At 40.8% G+C, this 12,480-nt stretch overlaps 1 protein-coding gene across 3 annotated transcripts in view; it reads left to right on the forward strand.

Annotated features, from left to right (window-relative positions):
• The window catches only part of gfm2 (GTP dependent ribosome recycling factor mitochondrial 2), a 46,739-nt gene that overhangs the window by 6,898 nt on the left and 27,361 nt on the right, over positions 1-12,480 (forward strand). For all 3 annotated transcript variants that reach the window (XM_033018654.1, XM_033018652.1, XM_033018653.1), the window contains exons 5-11: positions 508-605; positions 1,686-1,811; positions 4,444-4,532; positions 6,282-6,370; positions 7,179-7,239; positions 9,710-9,898; positions 12,173-12,253. In XM_033018654.1, the coding sequence (XP_032874545.1) occupies positions 508-605; positions 1,686-1,811; positions 4,444-4,532; positions 6,282-6,370; positions 7,179-7,239; positions 9,710-9,898; positions 12,173-12,253 (733 nt within the window). The remainder of the gene's footprint in view (positions 1-507; positions 606-1,685; positions 1,812-4,443; positions 4,533-6,281; positions 6,371-7,178; positions 7,240-9,709; positions 9,899-12,172; positions 12,254-12,480) is intronic.

Raw genomic sequence — 12,480 nt, forward strand, 5'->3', positions numbered from 1 at the left:
AGAGTCATAGAGTGATACAATGTGGAAACAGGTCCTTCGGCCCAACTTGCCCACACCGGCCAACATGTCCCAGCTACACTAGTCCCACCTGCCTGTGCTTGGTCCGAATCCCTCCAAACCTGTCCTATCCATGTACTTGTCTAACTGCTTCTTAAACGTTGGGATAGTCCCAGCCTCAACTACCTCCTCTGGCAGCTTGTTCCATACACCCACCACGCTTTGTGTGGAAAAAGTTACCCTTCAGATTACTATTAAATCTTTTCCCCTTCACCTTGAACCTATGTCCTCTGGTCCTCGATTCCATTACTCTGGGCAAGAGACGCTGTGCATCTACCCAATCTATTCCTCTTAGTTTGTAGATTTCTCTATCATTCAGATTTACAGAAAATTTTAAATAGAATTTTAACTAAGACGTCTTTGTAGAAGTTATCTTTAGCAACGATCGATAACAAAATAATGGGTTTTAAAGAAATGTGCAATTTTGTCTTTTTTGATAAACTTTGACAGAATAAGGAACATTGGGATCATGGCACACATTGATGCAGGAAAAACCACAACCACAGAGAGGATACTTTATTATGCAGGATATACCAGGACACTTGGGGGTAAGAATATGCTCCCTTTTGATGAAGCCATGTCCCACTTTTTAACAATAAACTCACTTGACTTGACTTGACAATGTGTTACAAAATCTAATGTTGAAAAATATATATTGCAGATAAGTTGCACAATGTGTTTCTCAAACTTTCAATATGAAAAACTGAATGTGAAATGTTATGCTGTTCCTGAATTTTTTCCCCTCTAGGTCTGTATTCACACATGTTGGTCATTTAGTTAGAAGATAGTTGGTTTACAATTAATTTTTTTTGTCATAACATTGGTTCCCATTTGCCTGAATTTATCTCAATCTTTGACAAATCCACCCTAATTTTAGACTTTGATGGAAATATAGAAACTATTAAAAATTAAGAGTAGCAAGTTAGATTATTTATTGTTTTACATTGTTCCTGTGTTTCAGCTACCCTCTGTTCCCCTGCTACAATGTTTTGCATCTTTTGTGCTAATGAAGAACTGATGAAACTTTTCTAAATTTGGCAGTTAAACTGTTGCAATATATGTTGCTACACCTTTCATCCCCAATGCATTTGGTAGTGCCTTTGAGTCATCGGAGACCTCAACACAGTCAAACTATCGAGTACTTGTATGAGTTTAAAAGACCATGAAACTCTCTGATCTGGTGCTTAATATGTGTTAAAATAGTATAGACATAAGGAACTGCAGATGCTGGAAATCCCGACCCGAAACGTCAGTAGAACGAAGGGTCCCAACTCGAAATGTTGCCGTGTTGTTACTTGCGAGCAAAGCACCAAGGCAAATTCCTTGTATGTATACATACTTGGCTAATACATTCATTCATTCATTCATTCCCATGTCCTCCACAGAAGCTGCCTTACTTCAGCACTTTGTGTTAGAATAGTTGCTCTTGACAGGGTCAGCTGTCATTGTCTGCTATCGATGGATATGGATCTCTCATTTGAAGATTAGAAAAAAAAAACATAATTTTTTTTGTGCACTCTTTTACATGGAATACATTTACCTACCATTTCCCTTCAATTAACTTTGGGACAGTTAATATATAACCAATTAAATTTGTAGCAATACAAAACCTTTTTCTTTTATTCCAGATGTGGATGATGGGGACACAGTGACTGATTTCATGGCACAGGAACGTGAGCGTGGGATTACCATTCAATCGGCTGCTGTCACCTTCGACTGGAATGCCCATCGGATCAATTTGATAGATACACCAGGTGAGTAAAGCATCGGGGAACACTAGACATCATGCAACTGAGTCAGGAGACCATTTAAAAGGAGGTGGGTAGGAACCCAGTTATGTAAGCAAATGGGCAAAACTTTAATAAAATATTGCTAAATTGCTATTCAGACTTTTTTTCCAAACAGCTAACTGTATGGGGTTGATGCCTCTTGAACATATGGTGGTGGGTATATGGAACAAGCTGCCAGTGGAGGTAGTTGAGGCAGGTGCTGTAACAGCATTAAAAAGACATTTGGATATATACATAGATAGGAAAGGTTTAGAAGGATATGGGCCAAACGCAGGCAGTTTGGACTAGTGTAGATGGGGCATCTTGGTTGGCATAGGCAAACGTTGGGCAGAAGTGGCTGTTTCCATGCTGTATGACTATAACTAATACCTTTGGGCAAGTGTCACTTACTTGATTCAAGCTGAATGTTTATTTGAGTGTTCATTTTCATTGTATCCAATGACTTTCCTTATGGACGCAAAGCAGCAAACACAACATCCAAATACAAGCAATGAAGATATAAGTAAAATGCATTTCTTCTTTAGTTTATAAACCAAATTAAATGTATTGCAGCTTTTAGCCACAAGCCATTTGGCAACTTGTGCGGCACGGTGACGCAGAGTTACTGCCTTACAGCTTACAGCGCGAGGTACCCGGGTTTGATCCCGACTTCTGGTGCTGTCTCTACGGAGTTTGTACGTTCTCCTCGTGACTGCGTTGGGTTTTCTCTGAGATCTTCGGTTTCTTCCCACACTCCAAAGACATACATGTTTTTAGGTTAATTGACTTGGAGTAAGTGTACATTGTCACTGGTGTGTGTAGGGTAATGTTAATGTGCGGTCTCGGTGGGCCGAAGGGGCTGTTTCCACGCTATATCTCAAGCTGAAACTATATTTATGAATTTATGATGGTGTTTTGATCAATCTTAGGACAGACGTATATTTGTGCTTAATTTATGGCTGGGTAGAATTTCATGAGTCGTTTGCTCATCTTCAATCAGAAGATTTTTTAAAATGTTATTTCTTTCTGGTTCCATCAATATTCCATCAAGTGATGGATTGAAAGACACAATTAAATTTACTGGCATAAAAATTTGCCCATACTGAAAGGCGCTGTAATAGCAGCGCATTTGAAAAGCAGTGACAGGATCGGTCAAAGTAAATGGATTTATGAAGGGGAAATCATGGATGACTAATCATGGTTGGCAGACAGGAAGCAAAGAGTAGGAATTAACTGGCCCTTTTCAGAATGGCAGGCAGTGACTAGTGGGGTGCCGCAAGGCTCAGTGCTGGGATCCAAGTTATTTACAATATATATTAACGATTTAGACAAAGGAATTAAATGTAACACCTCCAGGTTTGTGGATGACACAAAGCTGGGTGGCAGTGCGAGCTGCGAGGAGGATGCTATGAGGCTGCAGGGTGACTTGGACAGGTTTGGTCGGTGGGTGGGCAGATGCATGGCAGATGTAGTATAATGTGGATAAATGTGAGGTTATCCACTTTGGTGGCATGAACAAGAAAGTAGATTATTATCTGAATGGTGTCGGATTAAGAAAAGGGGAGGTGCAACGAGATCTAGGTGTCCTTGTACACCAGTCACTGAAAGTAAGCATGCAGGTACAGTAGGCAGTGAAGAAAGCAAATGGCATGTTGGCCTTCATAGCGAGAGGATTTGAGTTTAGGAGCAGGGGGGGGGGGGGTTCTACTGCAGTTGTACAGGACCCTGGTGAGACTGCACATGGAGTATTGTGTGGTGGCTAATTCGCTAGATGTACTCAAGAGAGAGTTAGATATAGCTCTTGGAGCTTACGGAATCGAGGGATATGGGGGAAAAAGCAGGAACGGGGTACTGATTCTGGATGATCAGCCATGATCATGTTGAATGGCGGTGCTGGCTCAAAGAGCCGAATGGCCTACTCCTGCACCTATTTTATTTGTTTCTATGGTTTGCTTTGGATAATATTGTAAAATAATCACTTTTTAGTTGAGTTACAAAATCATACAGCATAGAAACAGCCCCTTTGGCCCAACTTGTCCGTGCCAATTAAGATGCCCATCTAAGCTGGCCTCATTTACCCGTATTTCTCGCCTTGTCTCTTTAATCCTTTCTTATCCATGTATCTGTCCAAATGGCTTTTAAATGTGGTTATTATACCTGACTCAACCTTTTTCCCTGACAGCTTGTTCAACCCTCTCAGAGAAAACATTGCCCTTCGGGTTCCTATGAAGTCTTTTCCTTCTCGCTAAACCTGAAACTAGCTAGAAACTGGAAATAATGCAGTCCAAACAGCAATATCTCCATCACAAGAGTGCAGTGCTCTTTGGTGTACCACAGAATAGCTTTTAAATGTAGTCGAGTTAATGGTTTCTGAGGTGTGATTAATCTGGGGTCCCCGATCTAGAGTTAGGATTAGACACATTTTGATTAGAGAAGCCAACTCCGAGAAGAGGGACGGAATATATGATGGAGAAGGTGTCTACTTGATTCAGCTGATACTTAGAAAAATTTCCCTTATGCATTCCCAATTCAATAAGCTACTTCCTTCAGTAAATTGAGCTCTAAAGTAGCTAAAGTAAATTTCAGTGAATATTGAATGGACCTTTTATTTTGTTAGGACATGTGGATTTTACCATTGAAGTTGAACGCTCTCTGCGTGTTCTTGATGGAGCGGTGGCGGTATTTGATGCTGCAGCCGGTGTTGAGGTGAGCAATGTTTCCTTAAGAAGCAAACATCATCAGACTTTGCAGGGGTGGGCATACGAGTGCAGCACTCCGTGGTGCACCACAGAATATCTTTAAAATTCACCACATTTTAGGCCATTCCCTCTTGGCAGAATCTGTCGTCTCTGCCCAGCTTACTTTCCTATCCAGAGATCCAAGAGCCAGCAGATGCTTGAGTCTTGAGCAAAACACAAAGTGCTGCAGGACCTCAGCGGGTCAGGCAGCATCAATGGAGAGAAAGGACAGGAAATGGTTCCAAAGAGCTTTCCAGTTTCTCTGCTCTAATCAGTCTGAAGAAGGGTCAGGATCCAAAACGTCACATCTCCATTCCCTCCTCAGTTGCTGCCTGACCTGCTGAGTTCCTCCAGCACTTTGTGTTTTACTTCTCTATCTAGATTTGTACGCTCACCGAATTTGGATTGGCTCGGTCACTTAATATCAATTAATTAGTCCTCACAATCTCTCTCTTTGCAGCTTCCCAATCAGGAAAAGGCTTGTTTATTTTACTCTCTTTCCAGCCTTTTAACCAATCTTCTCTTCAAACCAATACAATGCCCATGACCATTCTGTTAAAACTTCCTGTTACTCCTCTTCATCCATTCTGATCGACCTTCTGTTCTTTTCAGCTAAGCTAATTCACTCTTTTGACAATATGTATAAGGGATAATGTATATCCTTCATCAATGGTTTTGCCTTACAAAATGTCAAGTAATGTAGCATATTTTACTTCAGCCTTTGTTACCATGCCATGTTATGTCCATTAGCTCCAGTTTTGATGAAAGCATGCTTTGGAAAATCACTTTTTTTTAAAAAGATTAGCAATTAACCCTGCTTGGGTTAGCTATTAAAATAGAAAGCAAAAAATACTCTGTTATTGGATTGTAAAGTTTGTGTGTTTAATTATTTGACTATTGAAAGTATTAAAACTAGCTGACAGCTGCACTACAAGGTAACATCTTTGTCTATGTGTGCCACTTCTCCATATTTCATACTTATGAAAGGCTTGACATGAAATTTAGTGACAGGGGCCCTTCCTCAGTTGCAGTCAAAAGCACTGTTTTTACTGTGTTTCTACTATTAAAATTCAATGGAGTCAACTGAACGGAAACAGGCCCTACAACCCAACTTGTCTTTGTCAACCAAGATATCCATCTACATTATGGGCCTGTCCTATTTAGGTGATTTTTTTTTGGCGACTACAGGTGACTGCCGCAAAATGTTCAACATGGCGACAGTGGCGACAATTTTTTCTGTCGTAGGTTGACGTACATGTTGTCGTAGGTGCTGTCGTAGGTTGTCGTCAGGTGTCGTAGGTGAATTCCATTAAAATTAGTCCCTGGCAGTCGCCTAAGTGGGTCAGGCCCATTAGTCTCATTTACCCATGTTTGCTCCATATCGCTCTCAACCTTTCCTATACATGTAACTGTCCAAATATCCCTTAAATATTGTTATGTTATCTGCTTCAAACGCTTCCACTGGTAGCTTGTTTTATATACGTAGCACCCTCTGTATGGAAAAAGTGCCTCTCAGGTTCCTACTAAATATTTCCCTTATCTTAAACCGATGCCCTCTAGATCTTGGTTACCAAATAGAAACCAAACAATTTGCAACTCTTGCGTTTCATAACTTGATCAAATTCGATACATTACTGGAGCACAAGTTAACTTATTCGTCGAATGTACCAGGACACAATCTCTTTCGTCTCGCATAATAGTGCTGTTTGTGTTTCAGGCACAAACCCTGACAGTGTGGAGACAGGCAGACAAGCATCGTGTCCCTCGTATATGTTTCATAAACAAGATGGATAAACCCAGAGCCAGGTAATATATTTGAGCATCCACCGTGAGAAGTTAATGTATAATCATGGCACAAAATGCAGTTGTTTTGCCTATTATATCTACCAGATCCTCAGCAAGCATGTATATCAATCTCATTCCCTTACTCTTTCCCTGTAGCTCTATAAACTATTCTCGTTCATGGGCTAGGAATCATCTCCTATTTATTTTCACAATGGAGAACATTTTTGGGAGGCATTAAAACACTTTCCTCAGCAACACAAGACTGTAGATGCTGGAATCTGGACGGAGAAAAACTTGGAACAACTCAGCGGGTCAAGCAGCATCTGTGGAGGCAAAGGGATGGTGGAAGTTTTGGGCCAAGACCTTTCCTATTTTGGCTCTCGGCTTTACCCTCAATACTTCCAGATACTGTAGCTTTAACACCTGCTGGATAACATTCCCTGCAACTTCCTTGCACAGCTTCTCCTTTTTACAATGAAATGATGCATCTTGCCTGGTGATTCTGAAGTTAGTAACTAAACTAGTGAAACAAGGCCAGCTAATGATCCTTTAATTCTGATTATCAGAGAGCATTTTGGTCTCACTTGAAACATTAACCTTTCCTCTTTCCATGTGGAAACAAATACTGACATGATTGGTTCCAGCTTCTCTCGCCTTTCCCTGATAAGCCTTTCATTTTGTTTTCATTCTTTGTGAATGCCTTTGGTCCGGTTTATATTCCAAGGAGTTTTTGGTGATTCGTAACTAAGCTTGTATTTGCAGTTGTGATTGATAGGATGCATCTGGTTTCAATAGAAGAGACAATAATATGGATTCTTTTGACTTGCAGCTTTTCCTACTCCATTGAGAGCATTAAAGAGAAGCTGAAAGTTAAACCACTTTTGCTACAGGTAGGTTTTTTTTAACTTGAAATTACGTTTGGATTTCACACTTTCACCTGCTTTGTGAAGGAAGGTAGATGGATTATGTTGTGAATGAGTGGTTCCGCTGCAACTTGGTGTCTAGTCACCAGGGGGCTCCCTTGAGTAGCTATTGAACTCGGTCCTATTCAGAGTTGATCAGTTTCTGGACAGAGCTGTAGTTTCATAGAATTGGAGACATTGAATAGAAAATATTTTGGAGTATATTATAGCTAACCTTTAGTTGAAGGTCTACCGGTATAATATTTGTTCATGGATGAAAAATCATGAATATTGTTTTAACAGTTTATTTGAAAAGGTATCGTATTCATTTTCCCAGAAATGTCAATTTAAAAAAAATATATATACATATATATAATTGCATTTGTTTATTCATACAATGTTTGATTCAATTTTTTTAATTTTGGTTTTTCTTTCTGTCTTTTCCCTTAAGAATCGTTCCAACATATCTTTGAGCATATTGGTAGAGTTGTGAGAGAATGGTGCCTGGGGTTAATTTTAGTGTTTTATTCTTCAGCGGCTACATAACTTCTAGTATGAATAAAACTCCTGTGCTTTCCTTTTTTTTTATATGTACACTTTATGATATCTTGGCGGTCTCATTGAATTAAAGAAAAGAATCAAAAGAACTGCTATGCTCCTCAAAGTGTGAGGATTTGCATTTTGGAAAGTTGAAATAGGGCAAGGAAGGAGTCTCACAGTGAACTGTAGGGCCGTGGGGGCTATTGTAGAGCAGTGGGTTCAAGGAGTACAAGTGCACAATTCTCTGAAAGTTGCAATGCGGATAGATAGGTAGGGTGGTGAAAAAGGCTTTTGACATTTGTTACTGTACCATTTTGACATGCTGGGTATTGAATATAGCAGTTGGGACATCTTGTAACAATTGTACAAGACATTGGATTCAGACTTTAGGGATACAGTGTGGGAGCAGGCCCTTCGGCCCACTAATTCCGTGCTAACCAGCGATCACCCCGTACACTAGCAATATCCTACACACTAGGGACAATTTACAGTTTACAGAAGGAAATGAACCTACAAAGCTATGCATCTTTGGGGTGTGGGAGAAAACCCACGCGGTCACAGGGAGAACGTACAAACTCCATACACACAGCACCCATCGTCAGGATCGAACCCAGGTCACTGGTGCTGCAAGTCAGCAACTCTACCGCTGAGCCACTGTGCTGCCCTGTGGCGAGGCTACACTTGGAGTATTGTGTGCAGTTTTGGTCACCCTGCTATCGGAAAGATGTCCTATCCCTATAACATCTGGGATGGAAAGGGTGGAAAGAGTGTAAAGGAGATTTTGCCAGGACTTGAGAGAGCCTGAGCTACAGGGAGAGAATGGGCAGGCAAGAACTTTATTCCTTTGAGCGCAGAAGCCTGATGGGTGATCTTATAGAGGTCACAAGCATGGGGAGCATAGTTAGGGTGGATGCACAGTCTTTTTCCCAGGATGGAGGAATCAATAACTACAGAGTAAAAGTTTAAGAAGAGAGAAGAAAGATTTAATTAAAAACTTGAAGGGCAACTTTTTCCATAAAGAGGATGGTGGGTATATGGAATGAGCTCCAGAGGAAGTAGTTGAAGCTGGTACAATAACAACATTTAAATGACAATTGGACTGGTACATGGATAGGAAAGGTTTAGAGGGAGGCACAAAGAACTGCAGATGCTGGAATCTTGAGTAAAACACAGTGCTGGAGTAATTCAGAGGGTCAGGTAGCATCAGGAAAGTGGAACCATAAGGAGAGCATAATGGTTAAATTTTTTTTTTTTTGTCGTTTTAATTTGTGGTGAAAAATCTGATAGGCTCTTTTACCAGCTTCTGCTTCAGTGTTCCTGTTTTTAAAAATACATCTTGTCCAGTCAGTTCCACACATTAAGCACACCAAGCAAAATCTCTTCCTGTGATTTCTACTTAACACTCATTTACGTGGTCATGCAAACATTGATTGGCAGCAATTTAGTTTAAAGCATTATGGAGGATATGTGTTCTCACTGATTGTGAATAGACAGTAGGTGCAGGAGTAGGCCATTCGGCCCTTCGAGCCAGCACCGCCATTCAATGTGATCATGGCTGATCATCCCCAATCAGTACCCCGTTCCTGCCTTCTCCCCGTATCCCCCGACTCCGCTATTTTTAAGAGCCCGATCTAGCTCCCTCTTGAAAGCATCCAGAGAACCGGCATCCATCTGAGGCAGAGAATTCCACAGACTCACAACTCTCCGTGAGGAAAAAGTGTTTCCTCGTCTCCGTTCTAAATGGCTTACCCCTTATTCTTAAACTGTGGCCCCTGGTTCTGGACTCTGGACTCCCTCAACATCGGGAACACGTTTCCTGCCTCTAGCGTGTCCAAACTCTTAATATTCTTATATGTTTGGCATATCCTGACGTGTTCAGTGATTTTTCTTGCAATATTTATTTTGTCTCTATTTCTAGTTACCCATTGGAACGGGAAAGTCATTTGCGGGGGTAGTTGACGTAGTCACAAATGAAAAGATTCTGTGGTCCGCAAGCTCCATTGATGATGAAGACGGAACAATCTTCAGTCGCGATCCTTTGACGTCAACAGATGACCACGAACTATTAAAGGAAGCTCGAGATGCAAGATATAGCCTCATAGAACAAGTAAAGTTTTAAAGTAAATACTTAAAGCACTTGATAACCTAATCATGTCCATATATAATTAAATATATGAGTATGATTGACCTTGTTGAATTTTAATTTGTACGATAATGCTAAGCCACAAGTGTATGTTTTCTAGAAACAAGGAACTGAAGATGCTGGTTAAGCATAAAAGGGAACAAAGTACTGGAGTAACTCAGCAGGTCAGGCAGCATCTCTGGAGAGCACGAATAGGTGACCCTGGAAGGGTCTCAACCTGAAATGTCAACTATCCATGTTTTCTAGAATTGCTGCCTAACCTGCTGAGTTACTTCAGCACCTTGTGCCCTTTTGTATGTTTTTTTTGTGTTTTTCACTATAACAGCTCGAGAGCGATCCTGAGCTACTATCTACTTCACTAGAGACGTTCGGAATATCTTTAATTAAACTTTACAGGACTTTATCTTGCACTAAACGTTATTCCCATTATCATGTATCATGGTATTGTAATCATGTACAGTCTTTCCGCTGACTGGTCAGCATGCAACAAAAACATTTTCACTGTAGCTCGGTACACGTGACAATAAACTAAACTAAACTATACAAAGGTAGCCGTCAAAATGAGGTCTGATCCGGGCACATCTCTGTCTCTTTTTCTGGAGGTTTCTACTTGGAGGTTCATTAAACTAGCCCAGTTTTTGAGCTCCAAGTGAAATGGAAATTATTGGACCACTTGCAATAACAATGAGGACACCTCCTACCTTTTGACCCGATTCAAATGAATGACGATGGGTGATGTTAGCAGTATACCAGTTTTTCTTTATCTTTCCAGTCAACCAGTTCTTACTATATGCCCTGGCTCCTCCAAACCATATTCCCTGCACTTCCACTAGATGTCGCTGACAGCTAAGAGAATGAAGGATAAGTTGGGGAAACTGCCAGAGAAGCTGGGCATTACTTTTGGCTTCATTGACGTTTTAATTTGCATTGTACTTTTACGCAGAATAGTAAACCTAGCAGCTAGTTACTCTGTGAAGTGATCATTTTCACACACTGAGAAAAATAACACTTGTTTGTTTCTGTAAAATTATTCAATATTAGGTTTAAGATAAGGGGGGAAAAATTTGTTGGGAACCTGAGGGGTAACTTTTTCCACACGGTGTACTGGGTGTATGGAACGAGCTGCTGGAGGAGTTAGTTGAGGCAGATAGTATTGCAAATTTAAGAAACATTTGGTCAGCTATGTGGATAGGACTGTTTGAGTGGGATACGGGTCAAATGCAGGCAGGTGGGACTAGTGTGGATGGGACGTGTTGGTTGGTGTGGACAAGTTGGGCCGAAGGGCCTGTTTCCACACTGTATGACTCTGAACTGCAATTGAACCACCGTACCACAACTAGAGAGCAATCCTGAACAATGATCTACCTCTTTGGAGACCCTTAGACTATCTTTGATCGAACTTTACTGCCTTTATCTTGCACTAAACATTATTCACATTATTCCTTTTATCACGTATCTGTACACTGGATGGCTCGATTGTAATCATGTATGTCTTTCCGCTGACTGGTTAGCACACGAAAAAAAACTTTTTATTGTACCTCAGAACACGAGACAATAAACTAAACTTAAACTCAAAACTATTATGCTGAGAGAATGGAGCAGCTGGGCTTGTACACTCTGGAGTTTAGAAGGATGAGACGGGACCTCATTGAAACATAAGATTGTTAAGGGCTTGGACACACCAGAGGCAGGAAACATGTTCCCAATGTTGGGGGAGTCCAGAACCAGGGGCCAGTTTAAGAATAAGGAGTAAGCCATTTAGAACGGAGACGAGGAAACACTTTTTCTCACAGAGAGTGGTGAGTCTGTGGAATTCTCTGCCTCAGAGGGCGGTGGAGGCAGGTTATCTGGATGCTTTCAAGAGAGAGCTAGATAGGGCTCTTAAAAAATAGTGGAGTCAGGGGATATGGGGAGAAAGCAGGAACGGGGTATTGATTGGGGATGATCAGCCATGATCACATTGAATGGCGGTGCTGGCTCGAAGGGCCAAATGGCCTGCTCCTGCACCTATTGTCTATTTTCTATTGTCTATTCCCAATTCAGATGCAACAACTTAAGTTAGCTTTGTCACACTATGAGAAACATATTTATTGCTTCCTAGGGGGTAACCAGATAGTTTTCAGTTCTTTCCATAAGATTTCTTACTTTTATTTTGAAGATATGAAAGTTTTAGAATATTTAGTATTGTGTAATGCGCATTAATTGATCCTGGGTATAATGGCACCAATTTCCTTGCAGGTTGCTGATTTGGATGATGAATTTGCTGAATTGGCTCTAGAAGCATTAAGTGAAAACCTGGATGCTGTTTCAGCTGAAAATGTGAGTCTCTTACACCTTTTACAGATTGTCAGGATTATCCATTACTCAGGTTGACCTGTAGCATAGAAAGCCAATGAAGTGTGAGATTTAATAAGTTTAGATCCTGTGGGAAATGTGGGCTGCTCCCATAGCATTTTATTCTGTCAACAACTTGGGGTTTTATCATGGCAAAATGAATGTTCCTCTCTTGTGTTGATTAGTTTTAGAGATACAGAGCGGAAACAGGC

The sequence above is a fragment of the Amblyraja radiata genome, chromosome 3 (assembly GCF_010909765.2).
Source record: "Amblyraja radiata isolate CabotCenter1 chromosome 3, sAmbRad1.1.pri, whole genome shotgun sequence".
NCBI lineage: Eukaryota > Metazoa > Chordata > Chondrichthyes > Rajiformes > Rajidae > Amblyraja > Amblyraja radiata.